The sequence below is a fragment of the Ovis canadensis genome, chromosome X, assembly GCF_042477335.2.
Source record: "Ovis canadensis isolate MfBH-ARS-UI-01 breed Bighorn chromosome X, ARS-UI_OviCan_v2, whole genome shotgun sequence".
In the NCBI taxonomy this organism is placed as follows: domain Eukaryota; kingdom Metazoa; phylum Chordata; class Mammalia; order Artiodactyla; family Bovidae; genus Ovis; species Ovis canadensis.
In genome coordinates this window covers 32,919,830-32,942,085 of record NC_091727.1, presented here as the reverse complement: position 1 = coordinate 32,942,085, position 22,256 = coordinate 32,919,830, and the positions used below count along the sequence as shown (strand labels likewise).

The 22,256-nt window shown below is 38.3% G+C and overlaps 1 protein-coding gene across 7 annotated transcripts in view; it reads left to right on the top strand.

Moving 5' to 3' along the window:
- The window catches only part of DMD (dystrophin), a 2,687,035-nt gene that overhangs the window by 1,383,613 nt on the left and 1,281,166 nt on the right, over positions 1-22,256 (top strand). For all 7 annotated transcript variants that reach the window (XM_070291485.1, XM_070291489.1, XM_070291490.1 and 4 more), the window contains exon 42: positions 1,116-1,310. In XM_070291485.1, the coding sequence (XP_070147586.1) occupies positions 1,116-1,310 (195 nt within the window). The remainder of the gene's footprint in view (positions 1-1,115; positions 1,311-22,256) is intronic.

The window sequence follows — 22,256 nt, the reverse complement described above, 5'->3', positions numbered from 1 at the left end:
GACCAGCTTATATTTTTACTCATCCTTGTGCATGCTCAGTCTGGGATCCTAAACTCCATTCAATTACATTACTGCAAAAATGAGGATGGTCTCCTCATAAAGGCTGTTCAGTAACAAGCGACTGTGTTAGCCTGCTTATCGTCAGAACTCTCCCAGAGACCCTGCCACTGGAATCCTTCAGCTGACCACATCGCCAGGCAGATGGCAGTCCATGAACTCAAAACAAAGTTATTGGGAAACTACTTTTAATTACAAAATTTGTTCTGCTTATAGTGAATACAGAGAGCAAAGGTCATTTATCTTTTTGCATTTGTGTGCCATACAGTGTTTATTTCTTGCTCTTATAAAGAATAGGGAAAGAGGCATTTCTGACCAAGTCCAAACAGTCTCTGAGGCCCAAATGTCCCTCTCCTAGCATGTGAATGGCAGGCAGTGAAGCACAGTTGCAGGAAGAGAGGCAGGTTTTCTCTTGGATCTTTGGGTTTTGGGGAATTCTTATTAAAATGTGAATTTCATTCTCAATCCTACTTATCTAGGGCCCTACTTTGCAGTTTAACTTAGCAAGAAACTAGCATCAAAGAGAAGGGCTGATGCTGGGAATTTAGAGGAGAAAGTTGCTTAATAGAAAGCCAGCTACCAACCAAAACCACCTTGTCCCTCTTGTACCTCAATCAAGATTAGGGGAAAAAAGTTTAGAAAAAGCCCCTTGGGTATGAATACCACAGATGTAGAACCTGCCCCCAAATCCCCACTGCATCCCACCCCATACTTAGTTTTCCAGTCAAATTAGAATTACATTAAAAAAAAAAAGTCTTAAAGATTATTTGTTTCTTGGGGTAAAACTATCCCTCTTGTGACCTTATGACTGTTGGTCTTTCATTCTCTTATCCATGATGCTGATGTGTGCATATCTCTTATTATAAAATGCTCTAATGCTTCTTGAAAGAGAGGGTATGATAACAGATAACCTTGTTACTAGACTTACCATATTGCATTGTTTTTATCCACTTTTCAGCCCTCTGTCAGCTATAAACTGGAATTTATGTATGAATTCAGTAAAGGTCTTTTCAATATTAGGAAGCTAAAAGAATTGTTCTTTTGTATATCTATACCAGCACACTGTCCGTGAAGAATCAGTGACGGTGATGACTGAAGATATGCCTTTGGAAATTTCTTATGTGCCTTCTACTTACCTGACTGAGATTACTCACGTCCTACAAGCCCTTTCAGAAGTGGAACAACTTCTCAATGCTCCCGACCTCTGTGCTAAAGATTTTCAAGATCTCTTCAAACAAGAGGAATCTCTGAAGGTAAAACCAAAGCACTTCCATTCAGATTTTTATAAGATCATTACATTGATCATTACTGGACCAGAATATTTGACTTAAATATGTATACTGAAGGCATATTGAGTTACCATATGGAAATCTTAAAACACTTTGTGAGAGAGTTAGCTTTAGAAATCTGGTGAAGAAAGAGAAGTGTAAATTAAAATAAATGTGTTATTTCTTCCCAAAACGAAGAAACTCACAAAATAATAATGCCTTATATTGAGTTGGCCAAAAAGTTGCTTCGTGATTTTCTGTTGCAGCATACAGGAAAACCTGAACGTTGTTTTTCCCCAATCCAAAACTATTGTTTAGGGCAGAAAGGACTCACTAAAACACAAACCTTGCTAGAGAAACAGTTAATTTCCAACTGATACATTGCTTGTCTTTCTTTTTTCCGTGAAAGGGGAAATTAGATGAGGTTTTAAATTATAGGGGTTCCCTGATAGCTCAGTTGGCAAAGAATCTGCCTGCAATGCAGGAGACCCTGGTTCGATTCCTCGGTAGGGAAGATCCGCTGGAGAAGGGATAGGCTACCCACTCCAGTATTCTTGGGCTTCTGTTGTGATTCAGCTGGTAAAGAATCTGCCTGCAATGTGGGAGACTTGGGCTCGATCCCTGAGTTGGGAAGATTCCCTGGAAAAGGGAAAGGCTACCCACTCCAGTATTCGAAGGCCTAGAGAATTCCATGGACTCTATAGTCCATTGGGTTGCAAAGAGTGGGACATGACTGAGCGACTTTCACTTTTTTCACTTTAGGGACTTCCCTGGTGGCTCAGATGGTAAAGCGTCTGTCTACAATGCCAGAGACCCGGGTTCAATCTCTGGTTTGGGAAGATCCCCTAGAGAAGGAAATGGCAATCCACTCCAGTACTGTTGCCTGGAAAATCCTATGGACAGAGGAGCCTGAAAGGCTACAGTCCATTGGGTCACAAAGAGTTGGACACGACTGAGCGACTTCGCTTTCACTTTATTTATTAATTTTTTTTTAGTTTTTTTTTATTTTTTTAATTTTAAAATCTTTAATTCTTCCATGCGTTCCCAAACATGAACCCCCCTCCCACCTCCCTCCCCATAACATCTCTGTGGGTCATCCCTGTGCACCAGCCCCAAGCATGCTGTATCCTGTGTCAGACATAGACTGGCGATTCAATTCTTACATGATAGTATACATGTTAGAATGCCATTCTCACTTTAAATTATACCTGTTGTATTGGGCTTCCCTGGTGGCTCAGAGGTTAAAGCGTCTGCCTCCAATGTGGGAAACCCGGGTTCGATCCCTGGGTTGGGAAGATCCCCTGGAGAAGGAAATGGCAATCCACTCCATATTCTTGCCTGGAGAGTCCCATGGATGGAGAAGCTTTGTGGGCTATACAGTCCATGGGGTCGCAAAGAGTCGGACACGACTGAGTGACTTCACATATATAGTTTTAGTTTTCTATTTTCCACTTATAATTTATAGATTCCATTTCAGATTAGTGTCAGTATCATACCACAACTTTTGGAATGTAATCGAATATAAAGCAGTAAAATGCTTTATTTAAAATCACCAGGCAAAAGCCTCCAGCCAAATCTAGCTTTTTTTTCATAGCACCAACTATAAGTTTCTGAATTCCAAACTAAAATCAGGATAAAGAAATGAACTTTAAATTTTAGAGGAAAGTGTCTGAAGATGAATGTAGCATCAAGAAAATACACATAATAGTTTGTGTCTCTACTATGTGTAAAAAAGAGATAATTTTTGTGATCATACATTTCACACTCAAAATGAAACATTCTAGTGTAACCAGAACTTAGTATTTTCCAGTACAGATAGCATAAGATGACAAACAGACAGTAAGTTTGCTCTCAACAGCACCTATCAGGTAAAGGATTTTCTACTCTAAATGATTTTTTGGTATCTCATTCCGTATCACATATTTGCTTAACTATACAAATAGGTGAAGCCATTTGTTTGTTTTCGAAATCAGAGTAGCAATATCTTGAGTGACTTGAGTTTAGTTTCATGCATTATATCAAATAAGCTAAAAAATTATACTTTAAAATAAAATAAGAGATGCATGAATCTCTGGAGCTCCTCCATCCATTTGGTATGGTGCTGTTACTTGTTCTCTTTGAAGGAGAAGTCAAATCACTCATGGGTACAGTGAAGGAAAGAAACTCAAGTCAATTGATGAAAGAGATTTGCCAGCCTTCCTGTCATAATTCACATGAACTGATTTCTCATGACAGCAGAGTTTGTAAGTTCATCATTGTCCTTCAACGTGTAAATCACTGCTAATGAACTAATATCCATTCCTTTCTATGTTCATGGACAGACAGGTCAGGAGAGCAGTGACCCTAAACTTATTAAGTTCACAACTGTTCACAATTGAATGTCTTTGTCCTCATACCTCTTAACCTGGCACACTCAGAAGGATGGGCCCCCGGCTGCACTCATAGCTAATTATTTTTTCTTGCAGATATATGTAATAGTATTATTGCTGATACCGATTGTGATGGTATTGATTACTGTGATTTCTAAAACTGGATTATTGTAGATTTAATCTAACTAGATTGTTGAATCCTCATTAGATGGAGTTTGAGGTATAATTCCATCTCACTCTCACTATGTCTCCTGCAGCAAGCAAATGGTCTTCTCACCTTTATGGGCTTTTTGAAGGGGGATAGTTTTGATCTCAGTCTTTTCAATGAATATGTATTTCCTCTTAAAGGCATTCATCATTGTCATTATCTAGTAGTAAAAATAGAAAAGCAGTGCATAAATTGTACAGCTGCTGGTTGAGAAGGTTTGAAATTAAATTGTGGTTGATTTTATTCCTGACAGATTTGCATGAATCAAATTACAGAACTGTAGTAGGTAGTGCTGTGATTTAACATACGTATTTTTTAAGTGCAATACAACACAAATAATGTACAATACGTTAAAATGAGTACTTTCTGAACTAAGTATAAATAATACAGCACATATGATTTCCACAAGTGTATTGAATTAGAAGGCTACCTAATCATTTTGACAAGAACTAACCAGATAAACAAACACCTATTTACATAAGGAAATCTTCATTTAATATTGCTACACTAGCTAAACGGCTTCCCTGGTGGCTCACCTGGGAAGAATCCACCTGCCAAGCAGGAGACATGGGTTTGATTCCTGGGTCAGGAAGTTCCCCTGGAAAGGGAATGTCAACCCATTCCAGTATTCTTGCCTGGAAAATTCTATGAATAGAGGACCCTGGCAATGGGGTCACAAAGAATCAGACACAACTAAGCAACTGAGCTCGCATGCACATTGGCTAAGGCATGTGTAGTGCTAAGTCACTTCAGTCATGTACGACTCTTTTCAACCCCATGGACTGTAGCCCACCAGTCTCTTCTGTCCATGGGTTTCTCCAGGCAAGAATACTGGAGTGGGTTGCCATGCTCTCCTCCAGGGTATCTTCCTAACCCAGGGATCAAACCCACATCTCCTTCATTGGCAAGCAGCTTCTTTACCACTAGTGCTACCTGGGAAGCCCAGCTAAGGTATACCTAGTGATGAATGAGAAACATGTACAAAAACAATATTCTTATGTTAGCGCTATTATTATCAATTATATGCTTAATTAGGCCATAGTTACTCATTTGGGACCTGGCATGAATAAAGGTGTATTATTAGGACAAAAATAAGAGTGTGAGTTAGAATAAGGATGACAGCTACAATTTCTCCTCTTCAGTAATGAGGGTCATTTGTATTCAGTGCTTAGGTACTTGATAACTAACATGTATTAACTAATACTCCCCATGAATCTATGAAGTATCTAAAGTTATTATCCACATCTTATAGATGAAGATGCTTAAGCAATATGAAATAAAGTAACTTGGCAAAGTTGACACAACTAGTATCGGCCAAGCAAGGATTTAAACCCAAGCAACCACCTTGCATGAAGTGGTTTCTAGGGTATTACATGGAGTATAGCAAGGATGAATCTGGGTAAAACATGGTAGAATACTGAGATCTGGCATGGACAGTTCATAGAAAAAATGTCCTGGATTCAAATTCTTATTGAATCTGTGCCAGTTTTAAAAGATGCTATAAAAAGAAGCATCTGTCATTCATGCGCCTATTGGCCTTATGCTTAGAGAAATAAGTCACGCAGGAAAAGACAAATATTGTATGTTGTTGCTTATATGTGAAATCTAAAAAATAAAAAAAAATGAATGTAACAAAACAGAAGCACAGTTGGAGATATAGAGAAAAAACTAGTGGTGACTAGTGGGGAGAGGAAAAGGGGGCAGGACAAGGTAGCAGTAGGGGATTAAAGGGTGCAAATAAGCCAGAAAGAAAAACACCAATACAGTATACTAACACATATATATGGAATTTAGGAAGATGGCAATGACGACCCTGTATGCAAGACAGGGAAAGAGACACGGAAGTGTATAACGGACTTTTGGACTCAGAGGGAGAGGGAGAGGGTGGGATGATTTGGGAGAATGACATTCTAACAAGTATACTATCATGTAAGAATTGAATCGCCAGTCTATGTCTGACGCAGGATGCAGCATGCTTGGCGCTGGTGCATGGGGATGACCCAGAGAGATGTTATGGGGAGGGAGGTGGGAGGGGGGTTCATATTTGGGAACGCATGTAAGAATTAAAGATATTAAAATTTAAAAAATGAAAAAAAATAAAAAAATAAAAATAATGAAATAAAATAAAATAAATAGCTACAAGGATATATTATAGAGTACAGCAAATATTTTATAGTAATTTTAAATAGAATATAATCTGTAAAAATATAGAATCACTATATTATACATCTTAAACTATTATAGTATTGTACATCAACCATACTTCAGTAAGAGAAAAAGGGAGGAAGGAAGAGAGGGAGGGAAGGAAAGAGGGAGAAAGGGAGGAAGGAGGGAAGGAAGAGGAGAGAAGAGAAAAGGAAGGTAGAAAAAGGAAAAGAAATGGAGGAAAAGAAAGAAGTCAGACATGCATCATTTCAGTTGTTTCATCTAAACTAATGATAGCACAGATGCTCTGGTTGAGGTGAATACAATGTTTCATGTCTTTGGTATACAAAGGAGTGACAAGAAGTGTAGACACATGGAGGAAGCTCACAGATATTGACAGGACAGTTGGGCCCAATGTCAAGTTTAGATAAGATCAAGAAGTAAAGGCAGCTCTTATTCAACCTCAGCAGCACTGGGGAGAGCTTGACATAAGCTGAAAAATCCAAAACTGCAGCAAAGTCATTCAGTCTTCTTTGGCTGGTTCAGCTTTTAGGCAGGACCCTCGAGACCTTAAAGGAGTTATTGGGACGAGCCAGTAAGGTAAGGAGTGAGGGATTCATTCATTCAAACGTGTTTGTTAAGCTCTTCTCATATAACAGGCATTGCTCTAAGTGCTTAAAAAGCAGTCAATGAAACTGATGGACTCCTCCTGACTACAGCTTTTGTTATGGCAGAGACAGAACATAGCCAAACAAGCAGATAATAAATAAGCAAATGCTGTATGTTAAAGATGATATAAGCTATAAAAAATGAAGTTTAATAAGGGAGTATAAAACTATTGAAGGGGAAGGAGATGGTAGAATGGCAAGAGATGGGATTGTGATTTTAAATAGGGCAGAAAGGGCTTTTGAGCAAAGATTTGGAGAAGGAAGAGAGTCAGCCTTGCAGCCAGACTTGCTGTCCAGGCATGGTAGGTAGGTCAGTGTAAAGGCCCACGTGTTGGGTGTGTGCCTAGCTTGATCAGTGAACAGCAGGGAAGCCGGAGTGCCTGAATCGAAATGATCCAGGGGAGGGTAGCGGGCCATGAGGTCAAAGAGGTCGTGGGGAATCCAGGTTGTGGAGGGTCTGATGGACCATTGTGAAGACTACTGTTCTTGCTGAGTAAGATAGCCACCATTGTAGGTTTTGGAGAAGACGAGTGTGACACGATCTGATTTATGCTTTAAAAAGATCACGATGGCTGCCCTGTTGAGAGTAGAACTGTAGGAGACCAAGGGTAAAAACAAGGAGGACAGTTGGAAAATGGATGCCAGTGGCTTTTGCTTGGTTGGTAAGGAGAGATTTTTCAGATTTGAGAATGTTTTCAAAGGGAATTTAGAGGTTTATTTCTGTGTTCACCAAAAACTTGAGCATGGTTGTATAAAAGCCCATTCTTAGCAGAGTTCGGACTCAGGAGAATTTAGGAGTCCCTGTGAACTCAGTGAGAGATCCCTTAGGAATGTCAGATTCCTTCTCATCGAAAATGTGGCCTTCTCTACACCAGTCTTGCTGTGAAGTAGGCGCATCAGTGCTGGTAACAGAGATCTTATTACTCTGGTCAAAATCCTTCTCCTTTGAAATCTGTTTCATCACACTTAACCACAAATTTAATAATGGCAGTCACTTGAATGAAGACAAAGCTAATGCCATGAGCAAACTGACCGGTTTTCTATTTTGGTATTAGGAGAATTAGATAATCAATGGAGGCATGGCATATACAAATCAGAACAAAATATCTGAAGGAAAATAAAATAATGTTTTTGTGTATATTGTAATATAGGGCCACGCTAGATACAGGGTTAGATTTTTCACCACTTCTACTACTACTCCAGCAAAATATTATTTTAATTATTTTAAATTAAATAATCATGGAGCATATAAAATGTCAAAGTGAAAATTGATTAAAAATGCTTTTTTGAATTCTACTTAAATTATCTAATGAAATAGTTTGGTGTATGGAAAAATATGACTCCTATTAATGTATTACCATATTATAAGAGCTGATCTTTTGGTCTATAACATTTGGAATAATGTAATCATTTTGTGATTTCTCAGAAAAATCAAGATTTTCTTTTTCAGTTTTAATTTAATTTTTATTTTATGTTGGAGTAGAGTTTATTTACAATGTTCTGTTTCAGCTATACAGCAGAGTGATTCAGCTGTATTTAGATTCTTTTCTCGTATATGTTATTACAAAATTTTGAATAGACTTCCCTGTGCTTTAAAGTAGGTCCTTGTTGATTATCTATTTTATATATAGTAGTATGTATATGTTAATCCAAAACTCCTGATTTATTCCTCCCCCCACCTTTCCTCGGAGAAGGCAGTGGCACCCCACTCCAGTACTCTTGCTGGGAAAATCCCATGGACGGAGAAGCCTGGTGGGTTGTGGTCCATGAGGTCGCTAAGAGTTGGACACAACTGAGCGACTTCACTTACACTTTTCACTTTCATGTATTGGAGAAGGAAATGGCAACCCACTCCAGTGTTCTTGCCTGGAGAACCCCAGGGACAGGGTAGCCTGGTGGGCTGCCGTCTATGGGGTCGCACAGAGTCGGACATGACTGAAGCGACTTAGCAGCAGCAGCAGCCACCTTTCCTCTTTGATAACCATAGGTTTATTTTCAAAGTCTGTTGAGTCTGTTTCTATTTTGTAAATGAGTTCATTTGTGTCATATTTTTTAAATTCCACATTTAAGTGATATCATATTGATAGCTTACAGTGAATGATGTCAGATTCGTGATCTCCAAAGAAGAAGATTTAGCTTTGGGGCCAGGGACCAGGGTTGATCACTCAAGAGCTTTTGTGTAGCAGAGTTTTATTGAAGTATCAAAAGGAACAGAGAAAGCTTCTGACGTAGACATCAGAAGGGGGATGGAGAGTGGCCCCCTCACTAGTCTTAGCAAGGGAATTATATACTTTTTAAATTAGTTATTACAGTAAATCAAAATAATGTCTCAAGGTTGTAAAGATCTTACTAGACCCACTCCCAAAATATGCACTTTAAGATAACAGGATTAGTCAGAAGGTTTTCAGGAAGGAGAAACATGTCCTCAAGCAGGATGCATTATTGTTATATAATCCTTACTAAGGAATGTAGGGAAAAATGTTTTTCCTTTCCTGCTCCTTGACAATTCTCGACCCTTATCTCCTTGAGAGCCCCAGACCCTTTTCTCCTCCTCAGTGACCCTGGACTTTTTATCAAGCTGCCTAGGAAGTGACTCTCTCAATATGATATTTGTCTTTCTCTGTCTAATTTATTTCACTTATTATATAATCTCTAGGTCCATACATGTTGCTGCAGATGGCATTATGTCATTCTTTTTATGGCTGAGTAATATTCCATTATATCTATCAGTATATACCACATCTTCTTTATCCATTCCTCTCTTGATGGTCATTTAGATTGCTTCTATGTCTTGTTGTTGTAAATAGTGCTGCAGTAAATATTGGGGTGCATGTATCTTTTTGGATTATGGTTTTCTCTTGTTATATGCCCAGGAGTAGGATTGTTGGATCTTATGATAGCTTTATTTTTAGTGTTTTAAGGAACTTCCATACTGTTCTCCATAGTGGCTATACCAATTTACATCCCCACCATCAGTGTGGAGGGTTCCCTTTTCTCCATATCCTCTCCAGCATTTATTGTTCACAGACTTTTTGATGATGGCTGTTCTGACCAGTGTGAGATGATTCCTCATTGTAGTTTTGATTTGCATTTCTCTAGTATTTAGTGATGCTGAACATCTTTTCATGCGGTTTAGAGAAATGTCTGTTTAGATTTTCTGCCTTTTGTTAAAATTTGTTTTTGTTGTTTTTATTGAGCTACATGAGCTGTTTATATATTTTGGAGGTTAATTCCTCATTGGTCACTTTGCACACATTTTCCCCTATTCTGTCAATAGCCGTTTCATTTTGCTTATGTTTTCTTTTGCTGTGCAAAAGATTTTAAGTTTAATTAGGTCCCATTTGTTTATTTTTGTTTTCATTTTTATTATGCTAGGAGGTGGATCCAAAAAGATATTGTTGTGGTGTATGTCAGAGTGTTCCACCTCTGTTTTCCTCTAAGAGCTTTATAGTATCCAGTCTTAACATCTAGGTCTTTAATCCATTTTAAGTTTATTATTGTGTATGGTGTTTAAGAATGTTCAAATTTTTCAACTAGCACCTTTATTCAGCTATATATTTCCTTTTTTCAGCTGCCTTTATGATTTGGGATTGATTTAATTTGCTGTTTATTTTTCGCTTGATTGATTTGCTATTGATATTTGTCAACTACTTTACAAATATTAATCTCTTTGCTATAATTGGATTCATACTTAAGTCATTAATACAGTACCTCAGTTTTCACTTTTCTTATAGTGAAGATACTATAGATATTTACTGCATTAGAGTTCATGTTAATGTATACTTTGGTAGTTTCCCTTTGTATTTTTTACATGTTTCTCTTTCATAGGAAATTATTCATTCTTTTCTCCCAGCCATTATTTTATCAGGCCCAGCAGCTGTCCTACTTTTACTCCCATGCAGCAATTTACCACCATCTCTGAGAAGGAAATGGCAACCCACTCCAGTGTTCTTGCCTGGAGAATCCCAGGGACGGGGGAGCCTGGTGGGCTGCCATCTATGTGGTTGCATAGAGTCGAACACGACTGAAGCTGAAGTGACTTAGCAGCAGCAGCAGCTGCTAAAATGTACCTTAAAGACTCAGTCTGCCTCTTCCCATTCTCCTAGAAAGACTATTTTGATAATCCCCATTTGATAAATTCTGGAAGTCAGAAGCTTCTACATTAGAGCTTACAATTCATGAGGTTGGTAGAAGTTTTGAAGTTGCAATTAAGTTGTATGGAGGCTTTTCTTTTATTCTTCAACTATTGAAGCTGTTCTTTGACCAACTATTATGTCTTTTTTTTTGATCCATGATATATGATTACTGATTTATTACTTATGGAAGGACACTATCTTCCTGTGGAAAATGTTTCAACCAAAATCTGTCCTTGTATTTAGGAACAGTTTTTCACATGTGGAGCATAAACAATGCAGGGAAAATAATTGAAAGGGCAACTTACTGTAGAGCCTGTAAATAAAACTTTGAAAAATTTTCTTTTAAAGCTCAGAAAAATTTAATTAATAAGCACTTTAATCCCTTTTGATTGAATACCCTTCCCAATTTGGTATGCCATTAATGTAGTGCCTGGTAGCTAGATGGGACATGAAATGGATAAGGATTAGATTTATATAGGATGTTGCCTTCATCTGTCGGATAAAGACAAATTCCAGAGAGTGAAAATGAACTGGAGTTTGAGTCTTTGGTGCTCCAATTTTTCTTTCTCAATTTTAAGATAGATATACTCCCCAATGACTGCTGTCACAATAGCTACTAATGGGTTTCTCTAATCCTTTTTCCTTAGAAATGAAAGTTGTGTGCTCTTCTGTTAGGCAAGTTACAAAGGGTCTCAAGGCATTTTTGTTATCTAAAACTGCCTAAAGCTATTATTTCTGCCTTCTTAAAATGTGAAAACAATCATGCATGGTTTTATAACTCTAAAAACACATATACTTGCATTTGTGTATGTATATACGTTTAACTGCAGTGTTATGTTTATTAAGACAGTGATGCTGAATCAACAGCTGCAAAAGATACAATTTTTACCATTTGGCATGCTGTGCAAATGAGCCATCTGCTCCTTTTGACCTGTTCCCTGTGGTAACCGATATCCATCATAATCATAACCACTAGGAAAAAAAAAATCTTGTTTTTCTTGTTCACCACTGTATCTGCAACTCCTAGTACAGTCATTGTTTAGTCACTGTCATGTCCGATTCTTTACAATCCCCTGAACTGTAGCCTTCCAGGCTCCTGTGTCCATGGGATTTCTCAGGCAAGAATACTGGAGTGGATTGCCATTTCCTTCTCCAGGGGGTCTTCCCAACCCAGAGATCGAACCTGCATCTCCTGCATTGGCAGGCAGATTCCTTACCACCAAGCCATCAGGCGGGACAGTACCTAACACTTAATAGGCGCTTGATGGATATCTATCTGTTCAATGAATGGATGATAGTCTGTTAAATCCAGATATAAAGTCTGTGACTGAAGAGGACAGAGTATTAATCAACCTCTTAGTGACAAGAATTTTTTCAAAAAAAGGAACAAAATTTACCTCCTTTACATTATGAGATCAAACTAGTCAATACTAAAGGAAATCAACCCTGAATATTCGTTGGAAGTACTGATACTGAAGCTGAAGTGCCAGTATTTTGGCCACCTGATGCAAAGAGCCGACTCACTGGAAAAGACCCTGATTCTTGTAAATAATTATATAAATTTTAAGTTTTATAAAACTCATTACTTCATCATATAACTAAAATCTGAAAAATTATTGTAAATTAAATTTCCAAGTAAATACTCCTTAAAAATTGCCTTTAATGATGTGATGAGACATAAAATTATTTATAAGTAAAAAAAAAACAAGCTTTAAATAAAATGTTAATGGTAACATAAAATATGCATAAAGTTATTCCCAGATTTGGCAAATAGCCTAACGGTTTAAAAAAAAAAAAAACAGTTTACACGAAGAGAATGCACATAGCTAAAAATATTTGCTTTGACAGAAACTTTGGTTAAGAATCTTATTTACTTTCAATCATATTTACTGTATTTCCAAAGCTACGTGTTACTTATTCACAGGTAAAACTTTTCATTCTCCTATTAATTTTAGGTCCAAATAAATATTTATTTTAATATTTAATATTGAAGATGCAGACTCTAAGTTGTTCCAAGTTTACATGCTACATGGCTTTTACCAAGAATAAGATGCTATTTTTTAGATTGTTTTTTGTTGTTGTTATATATGGAGTTTTATTTTCAATGAAATACGCTAAATTCATTTTTTTCCTAATCCTATTTCAGTAATTTAGAATCCTTTGTTCTGAGTTCAGAATTATTACTTAAACTATTCAAAAGCACTGAAGCTCTAAATGGAGGATAGTTTAATGAATAGTGTTTTTCTTTCTTCCTTGAAATTCTGAATTTTTAACTTTTTTTCTTTTGCCATTTAAAAAAGCTGATCTGTATCCATTTTCTTGCTTAAAATAGTAATCATGAGCATGTTGATACTTTGATAACATTAAACTAAACCTTATAAATTGGCATTATGTGGATAAAAGTATTCAAACCTTGGCAATTGCATATAGTTCAATCTACTACAGTGACTTTTACCCACATCTGCTTATTTCTGAACTCTAGTGCATATAGTTAAACAGTCAAGGAAAAAATCAAGGACTTTGTGTTGTAAATCACACATAATTAATTAATGGATACCAATTATTACCAATTCCCAAATTGAATTTTCCAAACCTGAGGCAAAACATTAAAGGATGTTCTCACCTTTAGGGAAATGTCTAGGGTTTATAATGAAAGGATGTTAAGAGTTAAGATCCCTCTCACATAACATGTGTTGTTTTGTTGTTTGTTGGTTTTATTAAATTTGTACGTTTAGATTCAGAACAATTATATGGAACAGTGGTTTTGCTTTTCTATCCCAATATAAAATACTATGATAGAAAGCATGTTCTCCCAATATCAAAACCATTAACCATTTATAAAATGTGCAAAGTATTGCCAAATCTGTTTCCTATTTTTCTCAAATAGTGTACTGGCATTTGTGCTAATTTGTACAAATTTAATTACATTCCATCTTGAATAATTGTATGAACTTGCTTGATCACACATACTGGATTTTTTGTTCTATATCAAAATAATAAGATGTTCATGATTGCATATTTCAATAGGATAAAGGAGTATCAAGTGAAAAAAGGAAAGAAAAGCATCTTGTCCATATTTCCCAATCCCATCCCTCAGCGGTGATCAGTTTTCACATTTCCCTGGCTTACTGTATTGCCATAGAGTGTTTCTCTGTAAAAGCTCTCTGCCCTTGCTTTGCTCAGTTATACAAGACTTAAAAGCATGTCCTGGTGCTAAAAATTTTAGAAACATAGAATGCCATATGTCTAATTTTTAATGATGAGAAAAGCATTTGCTTCTATGCAACTCTCTTTTACCATGAGCAAGAGCCAATTTTTCTTTCAAGATATTTTTCTCTGAAAAGATTTTGACAGTGTGTGCAACTTAATGCAAAATGTACCTATCACAAAAGGACTTACAAAATCACTTTCTGTTTAGTTGGTACTAATGGACTAGAATTGTCATCTTTGAGGAACAGTTGGAGCAGTGGAGTACAGGTTTTGCATTTGGTGCTGTTGTTCTTGTTGGTGCTCTGTGGCATCTGGGAAACTCGGCATAATTCTAAAAGGACTCTGTCTATTGTTAGATGTCTCAGGTACTGTGAGGTAACCATGGAGAAACTTGGCCAGGAATACGTAGAGATTGTTACTCCACTGTTTATTCTTAACAGCTAAATAACCAATAAAAGTAAAACAGAATAAACAGAGAGAAATCCAAAGTACTCATATCTGTTCAGGCCTGAATGTGTGTCCACAATGGTTCGAGAACAATGTAATAAACCTTAAAGGATCAATGGCTCCATTCAAATTGATTTTCATAAACAGGTTAAGATTCAGAGCTTCAACTAAGCTTTTCACTTCAAATGAACGCATATATAGTGAGGCCTGAATACTGTCTTTAACTCTTTAAAAGAGAAATGGAAAATATGGTCCCTGTGCTCTGGTACTTTGTAATGTTAATTGAATACACAGGTCAGACTTATAGAAACAAGTTAGAAAGTAATAAAAGTAGGAAAGACATAATACAGCCAAAATACCTAGTATAAGGCATGCTACTGCTGCTGCTGCTGCTAAGTCGCTTCTGTTGTGTCCAACTCTGTGCGACCCCATAGACGGCAGCCCACCAGGCTCCCCCGTCCCTGGGATTCTCCAGGCAAGAACACTGGAGTGGGTTGCCATTTCCTTCTCCAATGCATGAAAGTGAAAAGTGAAAGTGAAGTCACTTAGTTCTGCCCAACTCTTAGCGACTCCATGGATTACAGCCCACCAGGCTCCTCCATCCATGGGATTCTCCAGGCAAAAGTACTGGAGTGAGTTGCCATTGCCTTCTCCAGTATAAGGCATGAGTGTTACTCAAGTTGTGAAAGGTAGAAAGCAATGTGGACTTCCCAGATGGCTTAGTGGTAAAGAACTCTTGCCTGCCAATGCAGGAGACATGGATTTGATCCCTAGGTCAGGAATATCCCCTGGAGAACAAAATGGCAACCCACTCCAATATTCTTGCATAGGAAATCCCATGGACAGAGGAGCCTGGCAGGCTGCAGTCCGTGGGGTCACAAAAGAGTCAGACACAACTTATCAGCTAAACAACAGCAAAAAATCAATGTAGACAGCAGAAACCGGAAATAATTTTATTAAGGAGAAAGCCTTTGAAATAGTCATGCTTTGAATACAAGTGACATTTGGACAATGGCACCCCGCTCCAGTACTCTTGCCTGGAGAATCCCATGGGCGGAGGACCTAGTGGGCTACAGTCCATGGGGTCACTAGGAGTCGGACACGACTGAGAGACTTCACTTTCACTTTTCACTTTCAGGCGTTGGAGAAGGAAATGGCAACCCACTCCAGTGTTCTTGCCTGGAGAATCCCAGGGACGGGGGAGCCTGTTGGGCTGCCATCTATGGGGTTGCACAGAGTCGGACACAACTGAAGCGACTTAGCAGCAGCAGCAGCAGCAGCACAGCACCCCACTCCAGTACTCTTGCCTGGAGAATCCTATGGGCAGAGGAGCCTGGTGGGCTACAGTCCATGGGGTCGCTAGGAGTCGGACACGACTGAGCGACTTCACTTTCAGTTTTCATTTTCATGCACTGGAGAAGGAAATGGCAACCCACTCCAGTGTTCTTGCCTGGAGAATCCCAGGGACAGGGGAGCCTGGTGGGCTGCTGTCTGTGGGGTCGCACAGCGTCGGACACGACTGAAGCGACTTAGCAGCAGCAGCAGCAGTAGCTACCACTTATTTATTATGTGGCAGGACACATTCTAAATTTTTTGCTATGATAACTTGTCACCACAACAACCCTATTATACCTGTATTCTGAAATATCCAAGCTGGACATAATGGTTTGGTTCAGAGTGCTGAGAGCTTCTAATTCTGAATACATTCTCAAGGTATACAGTTCATAGGATTTGGTGGCCAATTGCATGTGGGTTGATAGAAGATTCAAGGATAACACTAAGAATTTTGGCATGAACAGCTGAGACAGTGGACCTGCCATTAATTATAACATGTGGAAAATTGCAAGACAAACAAAGAAGGGTACAAAGTTGAATATAAGTTTGGTTTTGATGTGTTAAGTTTAAGATGTTTATCAGACTTCCATGTGGACATCAAGAAATATATTGAATATCTCTTGGATATATAGAATAAGTTAAGTTCAAGAGGTATTTGCAGTTAGAGATAAAAATTTAGGAATCACTCTCCCACACTTGCTCACAAAATATGGGTTTTTCTGATATCGCCTTTCCAGCCCTCTTTCCTATAACCCCACCTCTGTAGATAGTCTCAGCCACTCCCATGGTCTAAATATCATTTGGACACAAATGGATCTTATTGGTGGAGATGGAAACCAGGATAGGCAAGATGGTGTCGTAGAATCACTGCTTATAGTCCCAATAGTGGGGCATTGGCACATGTAGGGACTCAACCGTCGAATGATTGACTCTGCTAAAAGCTACAGCAAAGTGCTTATGGGCTAACAGAAAAAGGACTTTGACTTTCTGGTTCACTGTTGTATTCCTAGTATATAGACTATATCAGGCACATGGAAGATTTTCAACAGATATTTGTTGAGTTAATGAATGAAGACAGACCTGCAGCTCTCAGAGAAGTGGAGAGAAACCTGAGGTCTAGCAGAACTTGGTAAGACAACAGAGGCCAGGGCTGTGTGGTAAAGGCCACATTTAACAGTGCTGAATGCTGCAGAGGCAGGAAAAAGATGCGATCAAGAAGCTATTAGTGAACCAAATAGAAAATTTCTCCAGGAAGTAAATAGAGTAAAAAAAAAAAAATGTGAATCACAGGTGTTTTATAGCCATCTGCTCACATTAAGTCATTCTGAGACGTAAAAGATGAAGAATCACTAGAAAGCAATTTTATAATTTGTAAATTAAGTTCAATATACTTCAAGCCAGAATATAATTGAAATATGTAAGTCACTTTTTGGGGAAAATACCCTCAACAATCAATTTCATATTATCTTTTATTTTACTTATTGTGTTATATATCTGAGACTCTATGGTTTCAATTTTTAAGTAGCTTTTCTTTTTTCTTATGGAAAGTCTTACTAAAGGAACACTGACAAAACTTTAAGTAAATGTTTTATAAATAATTTATAAATATTTTATTACAAACCTTAAAATAGAAGGCAAAATTTCACATTAATATTTGTATACACATCCTACGATCGAACAATTATTTAAAACCTTTCCTCAGAGTTTTAAACTCATGAAGCTGTGTTTGAGCTGACTTCTTGGTATAAAATAGGACTAAGCATAACTACATGTATGAGACATTCTCATTTTTTGATTGTGTGCCAAAGTTTGTGCAAGTGCTGAACTGAATTCTCTGTTGTTTATGTGTGAAATTCCCATTTATTTTCATGACTACATGGAAGTCATGACAGCGATAGGAATTTCAAATGGCACTTTTAGAAATAGAAATCATACAGGCACTTTTCAGAGTAAATATGAAACAAATAACTTGCTGTAAGAGGACACATTAAAAATTCACTAAGTTCTTGTTTGAGTTTATTGTCATCAGAAATGCTTACTAATATGTTCAGTTTATCAGCTCTCAGTATCTCCTGCTCTAGCCCTGCCCAGTTTCTTCACTATCTTGTTTGACATTCGTATAAATAGATTTAACATTTATGTGGGAAAAGGCGTGCTTTGTAATGAAACATTCTGACAGCAAGGAAGTAGTTGTCACTTTATACTAAATGGAAGAAAAACCAAAAATCAGAAATGTGCACATTATGATAGAGAACAGAACCTCATTAAATTAGGAGTTACTTGAGGTCTTTATCTCAGCCTGATTAGTTGGCAAATAGGTCCCTTGTTTGGTTTCCTAAATCAATTGTCTGTAGTCTCTAGTTTCTCTTTTTTAGTTCATTAAAGACACTTATAGATTCCAAATGGATTCTCTTCTTAAATTGAGACCCACATTTCTAAATATTATTTTATCTCAAACTGAGGCCTATATTATGCTGGTTGTGTTACCAATGAGCTCTTATTTAAACAACATGCTTTTCACCTAGAAATGTGAATTACAGCAGTATAGTTCACTATCTTCTATTTTTCCTTATTTTACATATTCAGGCTTTTACTTTCAATTGTGAACATTACTTCCCAATCAAAATGTTCTCTATCAAAAGTGTATAAATAAGGATCTCATTTAACTTACTTGATTCTAGGAACCAGAGTGGCAAGGATGCTATTTTGAAATATTAAGGACTTGAATTATATAGACTCATGCCTTCCAGACATTGAAATTTCCATTTCCAGGAAGTGTGTCTAACAAATAAACATCTCATCGGATTGAAATTGGGAGCAGGGAGGTCATTTCATAGGGGCATGTCAACATCAAGAAAGAGGTTAACTAGTAAGTGGGTACTTCCTCATTTTGCCATCATATTTCAGGTAAGATAAGGAACTATTCTGGGAGAGAGAGAAATGGAAATAATATACTCTATAGTGATCCTAGGGATTTTTCTATCTCCATAGCAACTACAGAGACTATGGTTTCCTTTTTAGAGGGTCAGAAACTATAAAGATCACTTATTTCTAGACAAACCAAAATAGTAGAAAGCTATAAAAGAACTCATCTCTGACTTTAAACTGTGGAAACTGCTACAGAATTTTCTTTGGTGCATATACCATTTTTTTTCTGTGTGCAGGGCCTCTGAAACAAGAGTATGTGTAGAGACTTTAAAAAGGATTTCCTGGACTCCAGCCAATTTTGACAGCATTCTGCAAGAATGCACCAAGGAGCTATTATCTAGATATCCAGGGAGTATGACATATTCTGCCCCAGTTTTTGCTTTTTGCTTTTCTCATTTAGGATAGAAAGTTTTCCTGCTTTGGCAATGTGCTGCCCTGCATTGCTAAAACTGTTCACAACTCGATTCTGAGCAATTTTACCACTTCCCAGAGAATTGGAAGCTCTCCAGAGATTTGGATTAAAAATCAGGAAGCTTTGCAAGGTCAAATCATCTGGGAGAGAATATATATTCTCTCACACACCCCACATCGAAACCTAAAAGAATTTCTTTTAGACCAGTAGGGAAGATACTCCCACCCTTCTCTTCAATTTTACCCCCATAGGAAATGACAGCTATTCATTGTGTCTGGGATCCCAACATGCAGACAAATGGAGCTGGTTGCCCCAGTGTGAATTTCAGTACTCAGCCTTTCAGTGAGCTGATATCAGAGTTGTGGATTTTTGCCCTTGGGCTGGTAGCCATACGAACATGGAGTCTGTGACTCATATCAGCAAGAGTCTAGCCAGTTCAAGCATTGGGGAAGGTCATTTGGTCAGTAGAGTTAACAGAAGCAGCAGAGAAAGTCATGTTGGTGCATATTCCTGCCACCTGACCTCATCTAGCTAGTGTGTGCATGCATGCTCAGTCATGTATGACTGTTTGAGACCTCATGGGCCATAGCCTGCCAGGCTCCTCTGTCCGTGGGATTCTGCTGGAAGGAATACTGGAGTGGGTTGCCATGTCCTCTTCCAGGGAATCTTCCTGACCCAGGGATTGAACCCATATCTCTTGCATCTCCTGCATTGGCAGGTGAATTCTTTCCTACTATACCATCTGGGAAGCCCCAATCCAGCTAGTTGGGTAGCCCTAAATATTCCACCCAAGACTCTAGGCTCAGAGTGAAATTTTACCAGGTGAATAAAAGAAAGAAAGAATGTAAGAGGCTTTCTTGAGTGCAGTGACCTCTAAGGCATTGATAACATATCCAAGATCCATCCTGTCTTTTAAACATTTTTGTTATAGTATCTGTTTTCATTTTATTAAACTTTTCCTCCATAAAGAAGTGTCTTATGTGAAATAAACCGTAGTGTCATACTAGGTTGTTTTCAATTTTGTAGTGAAAGAGGATGACATTGGAACACAGTCTTCTCTGTCCAGAGTTATATTTCCACACTTTCAAGATGCTGAGATTGCTCTTGATAAGATCACCAATCACCTCCCACATATCCACAGTTGACCTTTTACTCCTGTTTCTAGATGCATTTGACTTGTTGGCAGCTCCCTCCCTCTCTCTTGATCTTCATTCTTCCTTTGGTTTTAAAATATATACATTACTCTTCTGGTTCTTCTTCAAGGTCTGATGAGATCTGCTCTTTGGACATATTCATCTCCACCCTTTACGTCTGCTTTCCACAAAGGTTCATCCTTAGGCAAAATTTCACACTTTCATGCTAACAAACATTACTGAGCAGTTTTCCCATCTCTCCTACAATTAAACAATACCTACTCTATTCCACTGAGTAGCCATTCTGTATGTAACACAGGCAGAACACTTATATCCTGCATTTTCTCCAGAAGAGTAATGTCACAGGCTATTTTCTGTGTTTGCATGCCTTCCTTTCCCTCATATGGTAATCCTTGGTCTCTCAGATAAATATCCTGACCACAGAATTAAATTGACTGGCTTAACAACAACAACAACAACAACAAAAACTTGAAACCTTCTAATCACAAGGTATTCATGGACTTGAAGACAACACCGGGGAATTGTATAAATAATCTTTCCCTCTTCCCCACCTCCGCTCTCTCTGAAATTCATTCACACCACCCGTAACCATCATGTCTAGAGGACTAGCAGACCTGACAACACAGCTGTTTTCCTTAGGGTGTCAAGGTAAGCACTGACTTTCGCCTTACAAATGACATTATCTGTATCCTCACCAGCTTCTGTAGATTCATCTTCCCCCAAGGCAAGTCCTCATGCACCGCAGTCCTGAAGGCAAACTCTGAAGCAAACTCCACCAGTCTGACTGGGAAGGTGCAGGCTCAGCAACAGGCATTCCCTGTCTAACCTCGTCTCCATTTCAGACATGGTTGAGATCCTCCCCGATTTTGCCTGCGAGTTGACCAACATATTCATTTTATCAATATTGTTCAGTTTTTATGTTTATACAGTTGACTCTTGGACAGCCTGGGTTTTGTTGTTGTTGTTGTTAAGCAAGTCAGTTTAACTCTGTGTTCAGGATAGTTATTGGAGAGACCAAGGATTACCATATGAGGGAAAGGAAGGCATGCCAACACAGGAAATAGCCTTTTTATGTTTTCCATAGAAAATACTATAGAGCTGAGCTTCCCTGGTAGCTCAGACAGTAGACAAATCTGCCTGCAATGCAGGAGACCCAGGTTTCATCCCTGGGTCAGGAAGATCCCCTGGAGAAGGGAATGACTACCCACTCCAGTATTCTTGCCTGAAAAATTCCACGGACAGAGAAGCCTGGCGGGCTACAGTTCTTGCGGTCGAAAGAGTCAGATACAACTAAGCAGCCAAAACTTTCACTTTGACTACAGAACTATACAGTCTGTCGCTGGACAAATCCACAGATGCTGAGCAACCATGGATATTGAGGGCCAACTATAAATTATACATGGATTAACCCTCATGTTATTCAAGGGTCTATTTTATTTATTTATCCTGACAGAAAGCATGTGATCTCTGAATCAGAGAACACACAAGGGATTACTCAAGAGCATCTTAGCACTCGTCCTCATGCCCCAAATCCCCATGAGACGTGAGGTGAGGGCCAGATGTTTACCTGTGCATCTGTGGGTTACAGTACAAGAGACAAAACTCAGTATCAGAAACATCAAAGCTTAGATAAGGGAGTCAGCATATCTGATAGAGACAGGAAGAGAGTCATGGAGGGACTTGGGTGTCAGAAGGGAGAGAGGGGATGAGGATAGAGAAACAGAGACCTTTGCTCTTCTATCCAGAGAGGGGGGCAGGTCTCTGTCTGTTATCCTCAGAAGGTAAGTTGGAATATAAGCAAAGGAATCCAAGGAAGCTTCTGGGTCTCCCTGGAATAGTACACTCATCTCAGCTCCAAGGTATATTTGCTGTTCAATGATCCTTTAACCCAGATACCAGTGCTCTTTGCTCAGAAAGCC